Source organism: Orcinus orca, chromosome 6 (assembly GCF_937001465.1).
Source record: "Orcinus orca chromosome 6, mOrcOrc1.1, whole genome shotgun sequence".
Taxonomy (NCBI): domain Eukaryota; kingdom Metazoa; phylum Chordata; class Mammalia; order Artiodactyla; family Delphinidae; genus Orcinus; species Orcinus orca.
This window is the reverse complement of record NC_064564.1, coordinates 86,384,316-86,408,625: the sequence shown is the minus strand read 5'-3', so window position 1 is coordinate 86,408,625 and position 24,310 is coordinate 86,384,316. Positions and strand designations below refer to the sequence as shown.

The 24,310-nt window shown below is 43.9% G+C and overlaps 1 protein-coding gene across 5 annotated transcripts in view; it reads right to left on the bottom strand.

Moving 5' to 3' along the window:
* Positions 1–20,753, bottom strand: part of LOC101282148 (stimulated by retinoic acid gene 6 protein-like) — a 61,450-nt gene extending 40,697 nt beyond the window's left edge. For 3 of the 5 annotated variants that reach the window (XM_033431159.2, XM_012533660.3, XM_049711138.1), the window contains exons 1-2: positions 20,329–20,747; positions 11,469–11,597 (exon numbers count right to left, since the gene is read on the bottom strand). Coding sequence is in view for 2 of the 5 variants with exons in the window: in XM_012533660.3 (XP_012389114.1) it covers positions 11,469–11,488 (20 nt within the window). In the remaining 3 variants the exon portion in view is untranslated. Of the gene's footprint in view, positions 1–11,468; positions 11,598–20,328 lie in introns of all 5 variants that reach the window. The other 2 variants (XR_004484021.2, XM_049711136.1) reach the window with 2 other exon arrangements.
* Positions 20,754–24,310: the final 3,557 nt, after the last annotated feature.

Sequence of the window (24,310 nt, the reverse complement as noted above, 5' to 3'; positions counted from 1 at the left end):
CAGACTGTCTAGAAAGTGACAGAGAAAATGTTAACAAGGCAGATTAAATTTAAACATATGTTTGTAGCCATTACATTGTGAATAGCAAAAGAAAAAAGAAAAAGAGGAAATATTCTTCTAGAATTTAAAACTCTTATCCCATTCATCGAAAAAATAGTTTCTGGAAACTGACATTGACAAATGAGTGAAGTTCTGACTTATATATACCTTGTCTCCATTGTTTCACATTTGTGTTACTCATTAATGTCAATAAAAGTATCAACCAACATTCATGTGGAAAATAACCTCACGGGTCAATGGCAGGTTGGCTACAGACACAAGAATTTGGCAAAAATCAATGAAAGCATTCTTTGAGATTTAATTGGCTCTGTGCAATCTGCAAGAAAGATCATTGTATATTTTATTATTTGTAAATTTTGTGTGATAATCTATTCTAACAGTACAATTTATATTAAACTTATGTACGTATATGCATACTTTTTTCAGGGAGCCAGTTACTACACATTTCCTGGCACACCACTGGGCAGATGGGACACTGGTTCTGGGAGTGGTCAGGAATAATGAGGATGGCTGAGTTTGGAGACCTATGTCAATATAAACTATGCTTTAGGAGAAAGACAAGTTTAGTAGAGAGAACACAGGAGCGGGCCAGTGCCCCACCCTACCCTCTTCTCCCAAAGCTCTGCAAAATGAGGGGGTTGGACCAGATCAGTGTTTTTAAGTTTTTTGACTACAAGTCAAATATACATTATAGCCATGACCCAGTTCGGATACATGTGTGCAAAACAAATTTTCATAAAACAATACCATTAATATGATCTCTGGTAACTTTAATTCAATTCAATTCTATTCATTTTGTTCTTTTCCATCCCATTTTGTAAAATGCTGGCCGTAAACACGAAATTAATTTTACAACCCGCGAATGGGTGTCAACCAGCTGTTTGGAAAAAAAAGACTTGACTATGAGGTGACTGCTAGGGTAGGGGCTGTGCACCCCTGAAGGCCTCTGACTCCTGACACCTTCAGCAAGTATTGGTCTTTGCACTGCAGGGTTCCCGAATACCAGGCCTTGTTCTGATGGATAGACAGCAGGTAAGGTCATTTGCAAACTCTTTAGCTCAGGCCCTATCACTTGTCTGGAACTGTTGCACCAGCCTCTTTGTTCACCCCCCTGAGGCCGGAGTCACCTGGAAAGGACACTCCACCCTCCCCCAGACTTAGCCTGCGGTGCTCTCTGGTTCTCATCACTTCTGCTTCCTGCTACAGGTGCATTTTTCATGCTTAATCTCTCACTTTCAGACTGGGCTTTTCATAAGCAAGAAACATGCTTCATTCCACTTTGAACTCCTACCATCCCCCACCCCACCCCACCCCCAGCTTCTGACTAGGGACAAGGTACATAACAAATCCAAGCAAGTGCTGAATGAATGAGTGAAGAGGGGAAAAGGAAGGGGAGGAAGGTGGGCGGGAGAGAGGGAAACGTCTGTGTACACTGAGTGCTGGGCAAGCACACGGCTGAGCTGCACCCTGTCCACACCCGTGATGTGAGACACTCCAGTCCACCCTTGGCCACGGACTCAGACTCCTGCCTGGTCACTCAAAGGCTCTGGAACCCAAGGCCATGGTGGTTTGAATTCCCCCAGGACCTGCCTCCAGCCCCCCACACATGGGCAGCCACGAAGCCTCATCTGGGCACCTCCAGTGGTGGGAATCCTCCAAGTCGCCCCTTCCATCTCATCGAGTAAGGGGGCCCAGAGGGAAAAGTGCTGGACCTGGGAGTGAGCCCCACTCCAGCAATCAGCTGTGTGCCCGTAGAGGGGCCCTGCCCCTCTCTGGGCCTTACTCTTCTCATCCTGAAAATGGATCTAATACTCCCTTACAGGCTGCCGTGAGGATTAGATACAATGAGAGTCCAGTGCTCAGTCAGTATTGAACTTTCCCATCCATTCCCTGCTTTTGGACCAAAGAAAAGGATTTTCTTTCATTGGGTTGAAAGGGGACTCTCACTGGCTGTTTCTACCTCCTCAGATGCCAGACCCCATCTGCTCCTCTGTCCCTGGAGCATCTGGGGTCAGCCGTCTCCAGACTGAGCGCCTCCCCAGCCCCAATCCAGTGCAGGTCATGGGCAGCTGGCCTGGCATCCCTGGCCTCCTGCTAGGTGAGGGGGTATCCGGGACTCCCCTGCCCTGGGCCCCTGACCACACAGTGGACTGAAGTCCTTCACCTGGTTAACCAGTAGCCAGAGCGCTGCACATACCTGGCCCTGTGACCAGTGTCCTGCTCCACACTGCAGGCAGGGGGGCCCAGAGCACCCTTGCCCAGACTGGCCCCGCTGTCCTCCAGAGCCACCAGCTTCCCCTGAGGCTCTCACATAAAGGTGGCTGGCCAGGAGAAACCATTCCGAGGCCACCCAGCTCTGCTGCTAAGTGCTGTGGCTCCTTGGGCTCAGGGGGGCCCGTGGTCTGTTTGGTCACTTGTAAATTGAGAAGGTTGGACTGCTTGGGACTCAGCCCACAGTCACAGCAGCCAGCCCACTGTGTGGAAAAGTCTTTTCTTGCGTCTGTGTCCCCCACTGGATGGGGAGATACTAGGGGGCAGGGACCTTCCTCATTCTTCTCATGTGCACAGCTCCTGGCCCAACGTGGCAACAGCAGGTGCCCACTAACGTTTCCTAAATGGATGGATGGAAAGCTAATGTTTCTCAAGGGCCTACTGTGCACCAAGCCATACCTTAAGGGTTATGCTTTTATTAACTAATTTCAGCTTCACAACAGGCCTGTGAGAGGTACTATCATCACCCCATTTCACAGATGAGAAAACTGAGGCTCCAGAAAATGAGGAAACTCGTCCAAGCTCACCCAGCCAGTGAGCAGTGGAGCCAGGACTTGAACCCTGGCAACGTGGATGACCACATAAGTAACTGATAGCTGTCATCCTCCGTGACTCTTGAATGAATTTTTCTGTTCCTATGGGCAGGGCAGTGTGAGTTCTTTCGGCACAAACACATGAGAATTGCGGGGGCTTGTGAAGGTTTGAGAGTGGATGTGTGTGCAGGTCATTGGTGTACACACAACTTTAAGAATGGTGTGGGGGAAAGCAAACTCCCTCTCAAGATGAAATCCATGAGGAAATGATAGGCTGTCTGAGGAGGGGGAGTGGGCAGGGGTGTCCAGGGGACTGCCCATGTGTTGACAATTGTTGGAGTTGGGTGATGGGAATAGGGGGTTCTTTATATTATTCTCTCTTCTCTTGTATAAATATGTACACATCCATAATAAAAAGTTTAAATTTTTAAAATAAAATAAAGTCCACAACTATCACAAAACCCACACAGGCTGCCGCCTTGCTGACCGTCCCTTCTGTTTTCCTCCCAGCTCCTCCATCCCCCACAGGCTTGCCTCTGACACCCTTCCCAGAAAGTTCCATGTGTCTTTCTGTGCTTCTCTCTCTTATTGCCTATTGGTTTGTCCCTGTCTGTCACTTTCAGTGACTCTGAGAATCAGGGGAAGTTCCATAATAAAACACACATTGATACCCTTTTTTGATTCCATTTTTCCCCCAGGGCCTCTGTCTTCTCTGTGTGTCCAAATCTGTTTTCTGCTTCTTTGCCTTGACTACTCCCATCCATTTGGACCTTGCTTTACAGATAGGAATTCTCGGCTCTGGTTGGTAACCTCCACCAGACAGTGTGTATAGGTGGGTTTTCATGCCCATGTGGGTCCTCAGATCTGCCCAGAGGAAAAGCCTGGGATTTGGAGTCAGAGACCTTGCGACCTGGGGTAAATCATTTCTCCTCCTGAAGCCTTGGTTGCTTCATCTGTAGAATGGATGTGATCTACTTCCCTAGATCATTAGAGAATGGGTATGAATGGTGCTTTGTTAACTGGGAAGCACCATGCTTGCTGGTTCTCAGGCCTGCTTCCACCTTCCCTACAACTCCCTCCCACAGACACTATTCCATGAGGTGGGAGTGGAGGATTCCAAGCAGCAGCCCGGCCCCCCGCAGACCCTGGGGCCCCTCCCGGGGCAGGGGGGCGCAGACACTGGCGTTACGGAGAGACACAGGAGCCACAGTACCAAAGAGCTGGACACCCTGGCTGGGTGCCTTGGCTCCACCACCACCTGGTTAACTGACTCAGAGAGACAGAATCAGCTCAATCAAGTTGGGAACAGAGCTCTCCCCCAGGGCAGAGGGGCTGCAAGATCTTCCCCTGTTCTGAGCAGGGCACTGCGGGAAACAACAGTGCTTTACAGTTTATAAAGCACTCTCATCCCAAGGTCTCACTGGATCATCAGAGAGCACGGGTCAGAGGGAGCCTGTCACTTGTCCACAGTGGGACTCAAATACAAGTGTTAATTTTTTTTTTTTTTTTTTTTTTGCACCGCTCGGCATGGGGGATCTCAGTTCCCGGACCAGGGATCCAACCCGCGCCCCCTGTATTGGAAGGGTGGAGTCTTAACCACTGGACCGCCAGGGAAGTCCCCACGGGTGCTAATGTTAAGATGAGCTATTGATTGACCTTTTGTGTCTGGCCTGTCTTTATTCCATCTTCTCCCAGGGCCTCTCTGTTTTCTCTTCTGTGTGTCCAGATCTCTGTTTATTTTCCTTTGCCTTGACCTTGCCCATTTATTTTGAGCTTGCTGTACTGAGAGGAATGGTCTGCACCTGGTAGGTACCCTCCTTTCGGAGGGAGTGTATGGGAATGTTTTCACGCCTATCTGACAACTTCAGACAGAGTTACCATGCAAAAAATTGGTGACTGAAGAAGACAAAAGCCCATTTTCTGCTCCCTACCATTCTTAACTGTCCAATAAAGCAACATTCAGTTTCATTTCTTTTCACTTAGTAAAATAACAATAATAATAGCTATCGTTCATTGAAGGTTTATCACATGCTGGACATTGGGCTATGTATGGTCTTTACAGTTATTATCTCAGTCTTTTTACAACCTATGCAGCATGGACTATTATTCCAACTTCAAGGATAAAGCTTTAGAGAGGTGACGTAAACACAGATCTTTTCAATTACAAAGCCCTTTTACCTCTACTTTCAGAAGATCCTACCAAACTAAGAGAGGAGTTGGAAAGATCAGTGACCATTCATAACCCCACTCACAGAGACCTAGATTGGCTGTTAAGGGGTATTCTTCCCACGCATGATTATTAGTTAGCAGACAAGTTAGCAGACAAGCCAGGCGGGCCCCTGGGAAAAAAATCCCTCACAGAGGAATCAGACAGCCAGAATCTCTCCCAGGCCCTCCTACAAATGACTCGGAAATGGTTCAGTAGAGGTTGATATTCAGAGGCTGATAGAGCAACTGAAGAGGCTTTCCCCCCTAAGGTGAATTGGTCCAAGGTTGAATATGCACTCAGAAATAAGGCCTTTGTTTAAAACACCTTAGACAGGCTTTTTCAGTCTATTAAACCCTGAAGCTCTCTAATGTAGAAATCTTTTGATCTCCATCTCAGTAGGAAATCACCCTTATACAAAGCAGCAAATTTAGTTGGATGGGTGGGTCAGTCTCTTGATATTCAGGTTACAACCCAATTCTCTGAAATAGAAAACAATTGTCTTTGTCTTGCAAATCGCTACAAAACCAGAAATGTGGCTCTAGAAACAATTCAAAGTCCACCTAGCCTTATCAATCCCCAAATCTCCCCTTTTCATCTTAAAATGCTCGTAGATATTGGGATTTCAGAAACAGAGTTGTACTGCACTTAAGAAAAAGAAGGACAATTTTAAATAGTAATTACTCTAGACCTCTAATAATAGGCAAATATACCCCAAAACTCCTTGGAGAAAACTTGAGTACTTTCTCTGTGCCTTCTTGATGTAGATTTTCTACATTCATCTTCTCTGGGACCTAAGAACCATTCTTTGAGAAGCAAACTTTAGGGAGAAGTTTCTCATCAGAAGCAGAAGAGAAGGAACTATGTGGAAATCAGACTAATGAAAAATCTTAAATGTCCTCCCACAAATCTTAGTAAAAAGCTTTAGCCATCTGAGCAGGTGACAACTGCCAAAACAAAGTTTGAATCCAACTGTTCTTTTATAAGCTAGTGAGTTTTGTATTATTGTATGTGTCTCATGGCTAAAATTTTAGAACAACAGTTATAAGGTCTTGTTTGCATCTGTCTGTATGTTTATGTATGTTTATACATGTACGTTGTAGAGATGTGATATCTCTCTACCTCCACATGGTATTGTCGAAATTAATGTATAAAGAGCTCTATTTATGTGGGTTGAAGGACACGTGTTTGTAAGGATTGGGTATTCTAAAACTCTCATAAATACATAGATAACGTTATCTCTGTTGCAAAACTGGTCAGCAAGGAAAATAGCTTGGGATGATGGCTGACTTTGTCTAATGTCTCATTAGGTTTTTGTGAATAGTCTAAACATAATTGTTGGGAAGAAGTGATGTAGATAGAGGTAAATGGGATAAGAGTTTTCAGGTGAACTTTTCAGCAATAAATATGTGTATGGTATTCTAATTAAAAATAGCTACCAAAATCTTTTTGGTAACTTGAAACCTTAAAGTTTTGCTAAGCTAAGTTAAATAATGGAATCTCATTGAATATCTAGGTCATTTCCAAATAAGATGAAACAGTGAAACATTAATTACTGAACACAGGTTTACTGACTCTTCTTATTACAGAGAAACTAAAGATATTTGGGTTTATTAGTAAATGTATTTTGTGCCACATTGAAAGATTGTACTATGAAAAACTGTATGCTTCAAAATTACGAAATGTATTCATAAATTTGCCAGTCTACGGAATTCTGGTATAAGAGTTCACAATTGCTCACTTCTTAGTTTTCACCAGAAGTTAAGGTTGCTAAGGGTTAAGAATTCTAATTAATATATGTAATTAAAGCTACCAGAAATAATATGGGAAACAACTCTGTATGCAAGAAAAGTAAGATATATTTTTACCTAAGAAAAGATATGATGTATGGAGATGCATTTCTGTTGAAGGAAATGAAAGTGATTTTGTCCTAAAGTAAAGCTGGTTATTTCAGAATGGGAAGGTGGAAAATAAAGGATAAACTAAATGTATATAGAAAGTTGAAGGGGGAGAGAAAGAGAATTTTACGTTGTGTAATCAAGCTGGCTGAAACTGAATTGTTATTATAAGGGTATTTAAAATAAGTCTTAATAGTGTACTTATATAAAACTGGAACTTGATTTTCTTTCATCTGTTAAAAGGACAAAGTTCTATTGGACTATTGGTCTTCTCCTGATAAGAAGTTGTGAAAGGTTTTTCTTTACCTCTTAAGTAATCTGCCTAGAAAGCAAAGATTTGGTGTTTTATCAAAATAATTTCCTGTGCTTCATGTTGTCTTAATCAGGTCTTTGATTATTTAAGAGAACTGAATCATCTCAATATTAAGAGATAAGTTTTGCTCACAACTGTGTAACAATCTCTATTTGCCTTTAAAATCTTTTATTGTCACTTTGGTTAAATAGACAACCATGTATTGTTTCATAGTGTGATTCTTAGTTAGTCAAGTGTCCAAACTTCTTGATATTTTTGACAAACTTTGCCAAATCAAACTCTAACTAAAGTCTTTTTGACATGGAAGTAATTTGGGGATTTTCCAGAGGGCCCCTGGAACATCTCAAAAGATTTCTTCTCCTTAAAGACAGAGAGATAGAGGCTTATTGATATGTTAAATTATATGGGAAGCACTGTCAAATAAGACATAATACTAAGCCTTCTTTAAGTGTATTTGTATAGGTATATAAGCATTCCAGAAATTGTATGAAATTCCTAAAATTCTGATATGTCTGGTATAATGTTAATCAGTCATAATTCTAGTAATTACCTTAATAATAACTAGAATGTTGTCTGTTACAGAGATAACCAAATTTCTTTGTCAATCGCATTGTAATGAACTCTAATCAGATCTTTAACCATGGCCACTTTTAAGTCTTTGCCATTTATAGAAGTTACTGTTTTACTCTGATGCTTTTGCAGAAGTGTTTGCAAGTGTGCTTCATCTTCAAGGAGATTCATGGAAAGGACTCTGGCAAGCACAGATTTCTGATAACTTAAAGATCATAAAACTGAACTGAGTAAGAATCTCCAGAACTGATGAAAAAACTGGATTTAAGCAGAACAAGAATTAATAACAGACTGAACGAACTGATGATGATGATTATAATTTTATGACTTTTTGTCTGAAACATTGTTGGTTCCTTAATGTTTTGTTTTTCCAGATTAAGTTCTTTAATATTAAGGAAACTTTTTCTCTTAAGCTACCTATGACTTAGAGCAATTTGATAAAGTGTACCTTTGTGAATAAGGATGAAACAATTACTTTTTCTCCCTACCTGATCCCTTCAGAATTTGGAAGCTTAGTGAATGTTCTTTACGACAAAATATTTATTTGCATAAGTTAATAAGAATCTATTCTTCTTGTAACAGGACACAAATGGAAACATTTGTTATATTATCAAAGCTTTGGTTGGAATGTCAGATTTGAGAAGATTCATAGGATCAGATATGACAAGACAGTTTTAAATAATTAAGGCTGAGTTTATAGAGTCAATAAATCCCCTTGGAAAAACAGCCTGGTACCTTGCTTTCAGGGTTCCTGACAGTCTTACCAGGTTAGTAAGGAAAGTCCCTTCCTGGCAGGTACAGGATACTTGGGGGACCTCAAGAAGAGAGGAATCAACTCAAATCCATAAGCATTAAGGCAAAGTCTGATGGAAAGTCTTTGGCTTGGCTTCCTGACCTCTAGATGCTTTTTTTTTTTTTTTTCCTCTAGATGCTTTTAAAAGTTCAATCTGGGGCTTCCCTGGTGGCACAGTGGTTGAGAGTCCGCCTGTCGATGCAGGGGACACGGGCTCGTGCCCCGGTCCGGGAAGATCCCACATGCCGCGGAGCGGCTGAGCCCGTGAGCCATGGCCGCTGGGCCTGCACATCCGGAGCCCGTGCTCCGCAATGGGAGAGGCCACAACAGTGAGAGGCCCGCATACCACAAAAACAAACAAACAAACAAAAAGTTCAATCTGAAATTCCTTATGAAAAGCCAGCAAAGAATATTTAAAAGACCCTGCATGGTCAACTGCTATTCTTGCTGCGCTTGCACAAATAATCGGGACAAGTTTATTGAAACTAGACCTATTTTGTGAACAAATTAGTCTTCATTTGGCTATCTTGGATAGAAATAAGGGTGATTTTAGAAAAATTATGTTTCAGTAGAAACTATAATACACACTTGTAGATAAGATTCTGGTTCTGTTAATTGTCTCTGGGGTTTTGTTCTCTACCCGTAAACTGGACTGGATCCTGAATTCTAGTTTCCTCAAATATCCGGCTACAAATCTCCAAACGAATGTTTCCAATTTTCTCCCACCTTTTTGACTTGGAATCACTAAAAACAAAAGCTGCCCTTTTCCCTGAAACCCTGCAAACTGAATGTGAATGGCTTGATATACACTTCAGAGAAATCACCATAACAGCTCATATTTAGACATCGCTCGTGCCTGTTGCTTTGTGGGCCACTCAGAAAGCGTAACTGAACACCTGATGACATCATCAGAGACACTCAAACTGCAAAAGATGGTTCAACCCTAACACAGAGAAAATCTTCTTGACTGGCTGCCTCCTGGGCTCAGAAAGTGGTTTAGAGTCTTCTCCAACCATTAAGCTTTGGTTTTCTTCCATTTCCATAGAAATGCCTCTTAATAAATACCTGACCACTGGCACTATCTAGGCCTAACTCTGGGAGCACACCTGCAAGACCACCTCCTGAAATGAGACACAACTGTTTAACTAAGCTGACCTATTCTCACTACTGAGACAGGTTCAATGAGATATGGAGCAATTTGTCAACTCAGCTTCTGGACTGTGAAACTTGTTTGAAGTTTCAAAGGTGGGATGAAGGGGGGAAGAATTTGTCACCCCAAGATATGCCTCTTCAGCATAAGGATTATTTTAACATGGTTATTTGTAAGAAACTGCAGACATAGGGGAAGCTCTAAAAATGGAGCTTTTGTAGGAGACATGTACATGTATGGGGGAAATCTCTTGTTTGTAAGGGTGTCTTCCTCACTGTACCAGGAATGGTAGATAAGGTAGACAAGGTAAGATGACCTTATCTCTAGAAACTCTTATCAATGTAGAAAACAATTATTTAAATCTGCATAATGACCTTACCCTTGTTTACTGTGCTTTTCCTGATAACCTCCTATAACTAACTCCTCAACCCCAACATTTTCTTTTGCCTTTAGCTGAAGATGGTATTTAGGGTGACAGCTTCAGCCATTTGGGGGAGTTACTCTATTTTCCTGGGTATCTCCCATGTATACAGGAGGCATACATATTATTAAATTTGTTTGTTTTTCTCCTGTTAATCTTTTTATTCCAGGGGTGTCTCAGTCAAGAACCTAGAAGGGTTCTTTCCCTAGAAGGGAAAATTCTTTTTCCATCCCCACAATAACATCCTTTGACAATCTAAACAGAGAACACTATGACACCAGAAAGTGATGGCTCTAATTTTTGTTCTATTTGTGAGCAGCCTTTTTAGTTCTGGGATCATTTAAAACGAAGTGTTTAAGTTTATATGTTTGAGTGAGAACGCTTCTAGATGGGACTGTACAGCTCTCAAAGTCCTTTCACACTCTTTTCTCAGATGATCTTCACAAAGCTGTGGGTTAGGTAGGACAGGGGTTATTACACCTGATTAATAGATGAGGAAACCAAGGCTTTAAGATCTGCTAGAAACTACAGAGCCAGGACTCAAGCCCAGGTCTGCTAACACCGTATCTGCGCTCTTCCCTCTCCACTCTGTGGCTCTAAACTGAAGATGAACAGAAATCTGTTCACCGACCCATCGTGCCAGCTGCCTACAAATTAGGTAAACCATGCCCTCCTGCCGGTTCCATGAATCACCATAGCAAAGAAGACAGTTGCCAGGTTTTGCAAAAAACTAAAAATAGAACTACCATGTGACCCAGCAATTCCACTCCTGGGTATATATCAGAAAATAACAAAAACACTTATTTGAAAAAATACATGCACCCTAATGTTCATAGCAGCACTATTCATAATAGCTAAGATACGGAAGCAACCTAAGTGTCCGTCAACAGATGAATGGATAAAGAAGATGTGGAACATATGTACAACAGAATACTATTCAGCCATAAAAAGAACAAAATTTTGCCATTTGCAACAACATGGATGGATTTGGAGGGTATTCACTTAAAAACTGTGAATCATTGTACACCTGTAACTAATACTGTACCTCAACTATACATCAATTAAAATTTTTTTATTTAAAAAAAAGGGGGAACTCCCTGGCGGTACAGTGGTTAGGACTCGGTGCTGTCACTGGCAGGGGCCCAGGTTCAATCCCTGGTCAGGGCATGGCCAAAAAAAAAAGAAGAATACAGTTGCCAGGAACATACAGTTGTCCAGCATGACTTGTCTCAAGCCTGACCCTGATAACTCACCTTGCGTTTGAGGAAAGCATCTTGGTGGAAAAGCACTGCCTGCAGCTCTGGTGAGCAATCTGCTTCTCTGGGCGGTTCTTTGGGCTTCTCTTGCCTCTTGGTGATGACTGCTTCTGATGTTCTGACGTTCTGCCCAGAACCCAAAAATAAAACCTCAGCGAAAGGCAAACATCCAGTCAAATATTTACCAGAGAAATGACAGCAAGTGGGTGGCCTCCTTCCTTGTTTGGGAACACTACTGGCTACTCTTCTGCTCTACCGCCCTTCCCATGCTTTCTCATGCAAAAGCAGGAACTGCCCTCCTAGTTCCTCTCTCCAAGACTCTTGCTGCCTCTCACTGGCTGTGGGCACTGGCTCCTTGAGCTAATGGAGCTTTGCCCAGGAGTTGAGGCCTCTTCGGCTAGCTGTAAGAATTATTACAAGCAATAAAGTAGGACTCTGCCTCAAGGCAATAAACTAGGAAACTAGCACCACTGGCTTCAAGATTCTCCTTGGAAACAAGACAATTTGCTGGGAGAAGTGGCTGGAGACAAGTTCAAAACTGAACCCCACCCATGTGGCAGAACCGGGGCTAGCTGTCCACAAGGAATTCCTGCTCCCTTGCCATAAAGTGAAGCTGTTGCTGGCAAGGACCGGCCCAACCAGGGGGCATACTCCCCAGCCCACCCAGGAGTCTAGGAATAAACACGGGATCAAGGCTACCAATGGGATGTGAGCAGAAGTGATGTGTGGTACTTCTGGGCTAAGACAGTTAAGAAGCAAGTGTGTTTTTTCTACCTTCTCCTTCCCGCACCTGCTGGTTTAGGACTCAAAGGCCCTAAAGGAATGGGATGGGAAGGAGCCTGAGTCCCTGAATCACCATGTAGAGGAAGCTGTCCTCTACACCAACTGTCCATGAGCAAGAAATAAAGGTCTGCTGTAATAAGCCAGTGGAGTGCCAGCTTGTTTGTTACAGCAGCTGGTGTTGCCCTATAGCTAACACAGCACAGAATGTGGAGGACTTGTGAGCATCATGTGGTCCAAGTTCTTGATTTTAAGGATGAGAAGACGGAGGCTTAAGGAAGGGAAGTACACTAAGAGGACTAGCCTGAGAAAGCCTGCCATGTCCACAGAGCTGTGCCAAGGGTGTGAGCGTTCATGCCGGTGCCATGCAATTCTGTGCCCCAGAGCACTGCTCACTGGGCCAAAGCTGAGTGCCTGACCCAAGGGCAGCCAGTCATAAACCACATCAATCTGCCATCTGTGATGGACATTCTGTCCAACAGGTCACCTCTTTCAGGAGTCTGACCTTGAGACACAGAACAAGAACTAAACACTCATCAGTGGGACCGAGAACCAAGTAACACCCAGAGAGATGCAGGAAGCTAAGGAATGGTCAAGTCCTGATCAGGGCAGAGCATGACTCTTGCTGCTGAGAAGTGTGTTAAGATTTCCCAGTTACCAGAATGGCCCATGGATTCTACATGGCCACCCTGCTCCCAAACGATCATCCCGAGCCAAATGGGAACTAGACCCCAGGTGCTCTCGTCTGTTGATTCACCGCATCCATCAGCTGCCAGGCCAGGTAGTGGCAGCATCACACTCCTATCGCCCATGAGTTGTCTGTGGCTCCTCCCTTTCTCTCGCCTCATTCATTCTGCCACCTGGAGGCTCTTATCCATCCCTTGGATGTCAGAGGGCTCATTCCTCTTTTCCCTTCTGCCAGCCTGGAGGTGGTGTTCAGAATGGTGGAGCCACAACATGGAAAGAGCCTGGGTCCCTGAATCAACACTTGAGGAGACTAGGAATAGCCATTTGAGAGTTTACACAAATAAGGAATAATCTTCTATTATGTAAGAGCCATTATATGCTTTGGAGTTTGTTTGTTAGAGCAGCTAGTCCTTATCCTAACCAATACAACTTCCTTTCCATTCACATTGCTACTGCTGCAGTTGCAGCCCTCACCACCTCCTGCCTGGACCAACACAAGTGCTCTCTAACAGGCCTGCAGCCCCCAGTCTCCATGCTTAGTGCAGACACGCATCTCCCTAAAGCACAGCTCAGACTTGCCAAACGTCCTCCATGGTCTGCTCTCCCAACCCTGGCTTTCCAAACCCTCCAAGAAGTTGCTTCAACCCTCTTTTCCAGCCTCATCTCCACTGGTTTCCATCTATATTTTTTTCAAAGTTGCTTATCCATCCCTAAACATGGCCTTTCATGTTACTCTGGCTCTTTAGGGAACAAGGAACAGAGATCCACTCGAGTTGCCTGGAGTTAAAGGGGTTTCCAATTCCTCCCCTGCAAGGGCTGGGGCCCAACCAGGGAAGGTGTTGGAGACTGAAGCCACTCTTGGGAAAGGTTCCTCCCCTCTGTGGCCAAGTGGTCTTTCTCTTGTCTCTCTCCTTTTTTGGCCTTTTTCTTCAATCTTTCCTCTCTCTGACTCAGCCCCTTTGCTTCCTTAGGGTTTCTGCTCTCTTGGGGTTTTAACTCACCACCATCCTGACTTTAGTTCATAGTATCCTTTCAACCTCTACCCCCAAAGTCCACTGGCTCCTTCCCAGAGTTCCCCAGTTCTAACTGCTAAGAGAAAAGATCTGCCCCAGTTCATCTTTTTCCCAGGTGGTCACAGCCAGTCTATGCCTTCCTGTCTCTGGCTCAGTCCTATATAAGTTTGCTAGGACCCCCATAACAAAATACCATGTACTGGGTGGTTTAAACCAGAACTTTATGTTCTCACAGTTCCAGAAGCTGGAAGTCCAAGATCAAGGTGTCTGCAAGTGTGGTTTCTCCTGGGGCCTCTCCTTGGCTTACAGACGGCTGCCCTCTCGCTGTGTCCTCACGTGGTCTTTCCTCTGTGCACCTGCACCCTAGCATCTCTATGTCCTAGTCTCTTCTTATAAGGACACCAGTCAGATTGCATCAGGCTGCCCCAATGGCCTTGTTGTAACTTAATTACCTCTTAAAGGCCCCGTCTCCCGATAAAGTCACATTCTAAGGTACTGGAGGTTAGGGCTTCAACATATGAATTTGGGAGGGGACACAATTCAGTCCATAACACCCCTGGTCTAATCAGCTCTGACGGAGTGGGAGGGGGTCCTGGAGGCAGTGAATAGGCACCATAACCGACAATTCAGGCCATCTGTGTTCGCTCACCTTGATCCCTTTACTCCTGCCTAGAGCGGCGCCTCCCACCTGCTTATCGCCATGGTTTTTCGTTCGTTAAGTCCCACCTCAAGCATAGTATCTGGCGTAGTGTTCTGATCGCCATGGTGTAACCTTACTTCTCTTGGCTTGGCCTACATCTCTTTTATGGCACATATTCGGCCTTCTTTATTCGTCCATTTAGCACATATTTGTGGAGAAGCAGCCTGGGGCAGTGGTACAGAGCGTGGACTTTGGGGCCAACTCCACCACTTACCAGCTGTAATTTTGGCCACGTTATGTTGTTAACCCCTCTGATCCTTGGTTTTATCTGAGACAAGCTACACCTACTTCATGACAGATGAGGTTGAAATGAGCTAATATAAAATGCTCAGGAGGGTGCCTGACACACAGCAAGCCCTCGACGAGCATGAGCAATTAGAGGGCACATGCTCTCCACCGAGTGCCAACTGGAAAGTGGAGCAGACGGTCACATCCCAGTTAATTGTGCCCAGGTCCCAGTCCCCCTATTAGATCACGGTAGCTTGGAAGCCAGGACTAGGCCTGATTCGCCATGACGCCTGGGAGACAGGGGAGGCCCCACAAATGCTTGTTTTCGAAATTGAAAATGATGAAGGAAAAATGAAGAAGACAGAGAAATATGAGGATCAGTACAACGTAACTCCCTCACTGGACACCTGCAGACAAAGAAACGCTGTCAATGTGTTTCCTCTGAAACCAGGCCCTCTCCTTCCCAGAAGAAGCAGTTCTTGGTACATCCATGCCGCGTCATTCAGAGAAAAGAAGTGTAAAGCTCTCCTCCTTCAGGCACATGGAGATGCCATCTCTTCTGTGACTGCTCATCTGCCAGGCGCTTCCTGGCTCCACTGCCCAGGCTTCGAATGGATATTTTAAATTCTTGGATTCTCCTGGTTACTTCCGTCACAATTCTACAATTGCTCTCTTCACACCATTAAGGAAGAGTCACTATTGAATCGCCACTGACTGCCCAGGGGAGTTAGGAAGACGGCCATGTTAAAGTGGGAGAAAAGCCAAGACTCTTGTTCTAAAATGCTTCAGTTCAGCACAGTTTCAGTCACAGTAATAAGGAACCATTTCTAAGTGGCTACCATGCTCCAGACATGGCCTCTTTGAACCTGGAGACAACCCTGTGTAATCCATTTCAATTTCCCCCTCATGCTTCCTCATTTTACTGTCGAGTCTAAATGCAGAACTTGACATGTGTCTGCAGGACAGTTCAACATTTGATTTCTCTCTGCCATTCTAACCTCTGCAAGCCTTTTTGAATACCGCTTCTTCTATCCAATGTACATTAATTCCTTTTTGAAGTACTCGGGCATTTGAACGCTTTCGCTGAGTTCATCCAGGTTATTGATAAGAACATTTAATAGAACAGAGCCCTAAGCACTCCACTAGAGACCTCTTTCCGGGAGCCATGTAATGGTGCTGCAGCTGGCAGAACGTGAGGAAAGAGATGACTACACGAGAACCCAGGTTAGGAAGACTTACTCTATTTAAGCCCTGTGTTTATCAGGGTCCAGGGTTCTGGAGACATGACACAAGGAAATTCAGCAGTGCATCACAAAGGCCATGCTTGTTTCCCGAATGTTGGGAGCTTATCATAGGACAGCCTCTATTTATTCTATAGACATATGGCTTAATTATTTAATTTAGAAAAAAAGAACCAAAATATCTGGAAGACCTAGGGCAGGGCAATTTCTTCATTAAGTAATATCAATGGGTATGACCCTTGACTAGGGACAATATTTCTCACTTTGAAAAAGAATGAAGCTATCCTAAATTCCCATCCTGTCCCTCCTCTGTCACAAACAGGCCTGGCTCCCTCTGCTGGCAGAAGAAAGACAAATGCAAGACAAACTCCTTCTCTGGGAGAACGTTCAGTAGCCTTTGTGACCTGGCCCCAATTTATCTTCCCAGACTAGACTCAGCTCTGGAGAAGTCCACAAGACATCTGACTGACCTCTCAGGTGCCACCCACCTCCCCTTCCCTGACCTCACCCATTCATTCAGGTCCCAAAATTTACAAAGTACCTGTGTACTGAGAAGTACGGTAGTCCCTGAGGGTAGATGTCCTGGAGACACCCGCCGTCTTCCCAGGTCAGCCAAGACCCTGGCTTAAGTACAGTGTCCTCCCTGGGGAGGGTTTCAGTGCTTTGCAGTTCATCACAGGCGGAGTGCAGAGAACGAGGGAAGAGACTACTGCAGCAATAGGCAGGCTGGACAAACTGCTGGGATGGGGCTGCCAGGGGACAGGGAGGCGCAGCAGATCAGATTCTGCAAAGGCCATTTCTGGCACTGGGAGGGGGACCCATTTTAAGTGGAGGTCAACCATGCACAGGAAAAGGGGCCCTGGCCTGGGACCCCCACCTGAAGGACTCTGATTTTGAGCGAGTCCCTTCCTACGCTGGGCTGCAGTCTCCCTCTCTGTAAAGTGAGGATGTCAGAGGTGGTCTCTAAAGACCCTTGCTCCCTACCTGACCCAGCTCAGATGTCACCTCTGTGAAGCCTACCCACATCTCCCCACCGACCCCACTGCTTCAGGTAGACTTACACCTCTGAGCATTCGGTGATTGTCTGTATGCATTTTTGTCCTCCCCTCAAACAAAAGGCACCTTATCCCAGCACTTTGGCTCATCTGAATTATTAAGAAATACTACAGTATATTGAACTAAGGAATGAGGAAGTCATATCTAGATCTGTAATCCCTGTACTGTCCACAAGGTGGCAGTCTGCACAGGTGGCTGCTATACCTACCTTGCATTTTGGTGGAAGCCCTGGGAAAAGATGCTGAAGGGAAGAACGGAGAAGTAGGAAGGAGTCTCCTCGAAGACTTATCCTCTGGCTCCTCGAAGGGTATGTGCTGTCCCTCTCCCCTCCACCTTTAAAGTGTCAGTCTCAGACAACAATGCAGGCCCTGAGCTACAGGGGCCAAGCCTGGATATTCCACATTTCCAAGCTTCTCAAGCTGGCTGGGCAAGGCTGGTGATCTGGCCCTCACTGCCCTCTCCGGCCTCCTGTGCCTCTGCACCTCCCACCCCCATCCCCACGAGCTCTCTCCTCCCTCCTGACTATGCCTTGTTCTCTCTGGTCTTCATGCCTTCGGACATTCTGTGCTCTCTCTCCACTGTCCTTCCAGGCAGCACCTACTGGCTCTTCAAGACCCAGCTGAGTGTTGGAAGGATGTGGAGAACAGGGAACCCTCATACACTGTTAGTGGGCATGTAAATTGGTGGCAGCCACTTTGGAATACAGTATGGAGTTTTCTCAAAAAACTAAACATAGAAGTACCGTATGACCCAGCAATTCCACTCCTGTGTATATATATCTAAAAAAAACAAAAACACTAATTCAAAAAGATACGTGCCACCCAGTGTTCATAGCAGCATTATTTACAATTGCCAAGATATGGAAGCAACCTAAGTGTCCATCAACAGATGAATGGATAAAGAAGATGTGGTATATATACATACAATGGAATACTACTCAGCCATAAAAAAAGAATGAAATCTTTGCAGCAACATGGATGGACTTGGAGGGTACTATGCTAAGGGAAATAAGTCGGGCAGAGAAAGACAAATACTGTATGATATCACTTATATGCACTTTAAAAAATACAATAAACTAGTGAATATAACAAAAAAGAGGTAGACACACAGATGTAGAGAACAAACTAGTGGTTACCAGTGGGGAGAGGGGAGGGGGCAGGGACAATACAGAGGTGGGGGAGTAAGAGGTACAAACTATTAGGTTTAAAATACGCTACAAGAATATATTCTACAGGGACTTCCCTGGTGGTCCAGTGGTAAAGAATCCGCCTTCCAATGCAGGGGATGTTGGTTTGATCCCTGGTCGGGGAACTAAGATCCCACATGCTGTGGGGCAACTAAGCCCGCATGCCACAACTACTGAGCTCACACGCCTCAAAGAGAGAGCCCGTGCACCACCACAAACACAGAACCCACGCGCCCTGGAGCCGGTGCACCACAACTAGAGAGAGAAAACCTGCACGCCACAACTAGAGAGAAGCCCACGCCACTATGAAAGATCCCACACGCCTCAGTGAAGACCCCTAGTACCACAACTAAAACCCGACACAGCCAAAAAAATAAACTAAATAAATAATAAAATTTAAAAACAAGTCTATCTAAAAAAAGAAAAGAAAAAATAATATATTGTACAGCACGGGGAATATCGCAAACATTTTGTAAAAATTGTAAATGGAGTGTAACCTTTAAAAATTGTATTGGGTTGGCCAAAAATTCGTATGGGTTTTTCTGTAAGATATTATTAATATTAAATATTAACATTTAAAAAAAGACCCAGTTGAAGAAGCATCTTTTCCAGAAAACCTCCCAAGCACTGTTCTGTAGCAGCGTTTATTGCACTGAAGTTGCTTTTCCTAACTGCCTTGCCTTCTTTTAAGAGCCTGTCTTGCTCTTCTATCCCCGCCCCCTCTGTGCCCTGCACAGGCCTGGCGGGCAGGGGTTAGGCCCTCTGAGAGCTTGCTGAATGAAGAAGGAAGCAATGAATCTATGAATTAGGGATGAGCTGTAGTAAGATCAATGGAGAAACTCCCCCTCCCCAACAGGGGAGTCATTTGAGAATAAGAAAAAAAACTTTATTTTTCTGTTGACCCTGGTTCAGGAAGGGACCAAATGCTCCGTAGCACAATAAAGGCACATTATTACTTTGAAAGGAGCCGGGCCAAATGTTCATTAAAAGAGGCCAGCGCTTTCCTCACGTGAGACTAGGCTGTGCTGCTTTCTAAGAATGAATGCTCCCTTTGGCAAGGTTACTCCTCTTTCAATTATTTATACAGAAACTGATAGCAGCTGTTTCACTCTCCTGGCAGAAAAGGTAAGTTCCAGGGGCTTCCTCCCTCTAACAGGAGACCTTACTCCATGTGTCACAGAACTGATGTTGGGATTCTGCCAGTTGCCAGGGGTGTCTAGTCTATTCAGGACCTGGAGAAGTAAGCACAGGTGGGTTCACTGTGATTGGAATATGGGCCCTGACTGCTGTAAGCCCCCACGTAGACTGTGGGCTACAGTGGACCACTCTAGTAAATGATCACAGGTCCCTCTGGAGGGGGCTTAGATGAAGATTTCTAGAATCTCTACAGAGTTCTTCAAGGGGGCGTGGCCTCCTCTTCCAACAAGGGGCTCCGTGTCTAGATGAAGTCTGAACCTGGTTAAGAGACCATGGCTTGAGATTGGTTCAAGACGGCAGAGTAGAAGGACATGCTCTCACTCCCTCTTTCGAGAACACCAGAATCACAACTAACTGCTGAACAATCATTGACAGGAAGACACTGGAACTCACCAAAAAAGATAACCCACATGCAAAGACAAAGGAGAAGCTGCAATGAGACAGTAGGAGGGGTGCAATCACAATAAAATCAAATCCCATAACTGCTGGGTGGGTGACTCACAAACTGGAGAACACTTATACCACAGAAGTCCACCCACTGGAGTGAAGGTTCTGAGCCCCACGTCAGGCTTCCGAACCTGGGGGCCCAGCAACGGGAGGAGGAATTCCTAGAGAATCAGAATTTGAAGGCGAGCGGGATTTGATTGCAGGACTTGGACAGAACTAGGGAAAAAGAGACTCCACTCTTGGAGGGCACACACAAAGTAGTGTGCACATCAGGACCCGGGGGAAAGAGCAGTGACCCCATAGGAGACTGAACCAGACCTACCTGCTAGTGTTGGAGCGTCTCCTGCAGAGGCAGGGGGTGGCTGTGGCTCACCATGAGAACAAGGACACTGGCAGCAGAAGTTCTGGGAAGTACTCCTTGGTGTGAACCCTCCCAGAGTCTGCCGTTAGCTGCACCAAAGAGCCCAGGTAGGCTCCAGTGTTGGATCGCCTCAGGCCAAACAACCAACAGGGAGGGAACCCAGCCCCACCCATCAGCAGACAAGCGGATTAAAGTTTTACTGAGCTCTGCCCACCAGAGCAACAGCCAGCTCTACCCACCACCAGTCCCTCCCATCAGGAAACTTGCACAAGCCTCTTAGATAGCCTCATCCACCAGAGGGAAGACAGCAGAAGAAAGAAGAACTACAATCTTGCAGCCTGTGGAACAAAAACCACATTCACAGAAAGATAGACAAGATGAAAAGGCAGAGGACTTTGACCAGATGAAGGAACAAGATAAAACCCCAGAAAAACATCTAAATGAAATGGAGATAGGCAACCTTCCAGAAAAAGAATTCAGTATAGTGATAGTGAAGATGATCCAGGACCTCGGAAAAAGAATGGAGGCAAAGATCGAGAAGATGCAAGAAATGTTTAACAAAGACCTAGAAGAATTAAAGAACAAACAAACAGAGATGAACAACACAATAACAGAAATGAAAACTACACTAGAAGGAATCAATAGTAGAATAACTGAGGCAGAAGAACGGATAAGTGAACTGGAAGACAGAATGGTGGAATTCACTGCTGTGGAACAGAATAAAGAAAAAAGAATGAAAAGAAATGAAGACAGCCTAAGAGACCTCTGGGACAACATTAAACGCAACAACACTCGCGTTATAGGGGTCCCAGAAGGAGAGGAGAGAGACAAAGGACCCAAGAAAATATTTGAAGAGATTATAGTCGAAAACTTCCCTAACACGGGAAACGAAATAGCCACCCAAGTCCAGGAAGCACAGAGAGTCCCATACAGGATAAACCCAAGGAGAAACAGGTCGAGACACATAGTAATAAAGCTGGCAAAAATTAAAGACAAAGAAAAATTATTGAAAGCAGCAAGGGGAAAATGACAAATAACATACAAGGGAACTCCCATAAGGTTAACAGCTGATTTCTCAGCAGAAACTCTACAAGCCAGAAGGGAGTGGCATGATATACTTAAAGTGATGAAAGGGAAGAACCTACAACCAAGATTACTCTACCCAGCAAGGATCTCATTCAGATTCGATGGAGAAATCAAAAGCTTTACACCAAGCAAAAGCTAAGAGAATTCAGCACCACCAAACCAGCTCTACAATAAATGCTAAAGGAACTTCTCTAAGTGGGAAACACAAGAGAAGAAAAGAACCTACAAAAACAAACCCAAGGGCTTCCCTGGTGGCGCAGCGGTTGAGAGTCCGCCTGCCGATGCAGGGGACATGGGTTCATGCCCTGGTCCGGGAGGATCCCACATGCCGCGTAGCGGCTGGGCCTGTGAGCCATGGTCGCTGATCCTGTGCGTCCAGAGCCTGTGCTCCGCAACGGGAGAGGCCCGCGTACTGCAAAAAAAAAAAAAAAAAAACCCAAAACAATTTAGAAAATGGTCATAGGAACATACATATCGATAATTACCTTAAACGTGAATGGATTAAATGCTCCAACCAAAAGACACAGAGGTGGTCTCTAAAGAGACCATATGAGTAGCTATACTCAGATCAGATAAAGTAGACTTTAAAATAAAGACTGTTATACGAGACAAGGAAGGACACACATAATGATCAAGGGATCAATCCAAGAAGAAGATATAACAACTATAAATATATAGGCACCCAACATAGGAGCACCTCAGTACATAAGGCAACTGCTAACAGCTATAAAAGAGGAAATTGACAGTAACACAATAATAGTGGGGGACTTTAACACCTCACTTACACCAATGCACAGATCTTCCAAAATGAAAATTAGTAAGAAAATACAAGCTTTAAATGACACAGTAGACCAGAGAGATTTAATTGATATTTATAGGACATTCCATCCAAAAACAGCAGATTACACTTTCTTCTCAAGTGCGCACGGAACATTCTCCAGGATAGGTCACATCTTGGGGCACAAATCAAGCCTCAGTAAATTTAAGAAAATTGAAATCATATCAAGCATCTTTTCTGACCACAACGCTATGAGATTAGAAATCAATTACGGGGAAAAAAACATAAAAAACACAAACACATGGAGGCTAAATAATATGTTACTAAATAACCAAGAGATCACTGAAGAAATCAAAGAGGTAATCAAAAAATACCTAGAGATAAATGACAATGAAAACACGATGATCCAAAACCTATGAGATGCAGCAAAAGCAGTTCTAAGAGGGAAGTTTATAGCTATACAAGCCTACCTCAAGAAACAAGAAAACTCTCAAATAAACAATCTAATCTTACACCTAAAGGAACTAGAGAAAGAAGAACAAACAAAACCCAAAGTCAGCAGAAGGAAAGAAATCATAAAGATCAGAGCAGAAATAAATAAAATAGAAACAAAGAAAACAATAGCAGAGATCAATAAAACTAAAAGCTGGTTCTTTGAGAAGATAAACAAAATTGAAAAACCATCAGCCAGACTCATCAAGATAAAGGAGGGAGAGGACTCAAATCAATAAAATTAGAAATGAAAAAGGAGAATTTACAACAGACACCACAGAAATACAAAGCATCGTAAGAGATTACTATAAGCAACTCTATTGCAATAAAATGGGCAATCTGGAAGAAATGGAAAAATTCTTAGAAAGGTATAAACTTCCAAGACTGAACCAGAAAGAAATAGAAAATATGAACAGACCAATCACAAGTAATGAAATTGAAACTGTGATTTACAATCTTCCAACACACAAAAGTCCAGGACCAGATGGCTTCACAGGTCAATTCTATCAAACATTTAGAGAAGAGCTAACACCCATCCTTCTCAAACTCTTCCAAAAAATTGCAGAGGAAGGAACACTCCCAAACTCATTCTATGAGACCACCATCACCCTGATACCAAAACCAGACAAAGATACTACAAAAAAAGAATATTACAGACCAATATCACTGACGAATATAGATGCAAAAATCCTCAACAAAACACTAGCAAACAGAATCCAACAACACATTAAAAGGATCATACACCATGATCAAGTGGGATTTATCCCAGAGATGCAAGGATTCTTCAATATATGCAAATCAATGAATGTGATACACCATATTAACAAACTGAAGAAGAAAAACCATATGATCATCTCAATAGATGCAGAAAAAGCTTTCAACAAAATTCAACACCCATTTATGACAGAAACTCTCCAGAAAGTGGGCATAGAGGGAAACTAACTCAACATAATAAAGGCCATATAGGACAAACCCACAGCAAACAACATTCTCAATGGTGAAACACTGAACAAGCATTTCCTCTAAGACCAGGAACAAGACAAGGATGTCCACTCTCACCACTATTATTCAACATAGTTTTGGAAGTCCTAGCCACGGCAATCAGAGAAGAAAAAGAAATACAAATTGGAAAAGAAGTAAAACTGTCACTGTTTGCAGATGACATGATACTATACATGGAGAATCCTAAAGATACCACCAGGAAACTACTAGAGCTAATCAATGAATCTGGTAAAGTTGCAGGATACAAAATTAATGCACAGAAATCTCTTGCATTCCTATACACTAACGATGAAAAATCTGAAAGACAAATTAAGGAAACACTCCCATTTACCACTGCAACAAAAATAATAAAATACCTAGGAATAAACCTACCTAGGGAGACAAAAGACCTGTATGCAGAAAACTATAAGGCACTGATGAAAGAAATTAAAGATGATACCAACAGATGGAGAGATATACTATGTTCTTAAATTGGAAGAATCAATATTGTGAAAATGACTCCATTACTCAAAGCAATCTACAGATTCAATGCAACCCCTATCAAATTACCAATGGCATTTTTTACGGAACTAGAACAAAAAATCT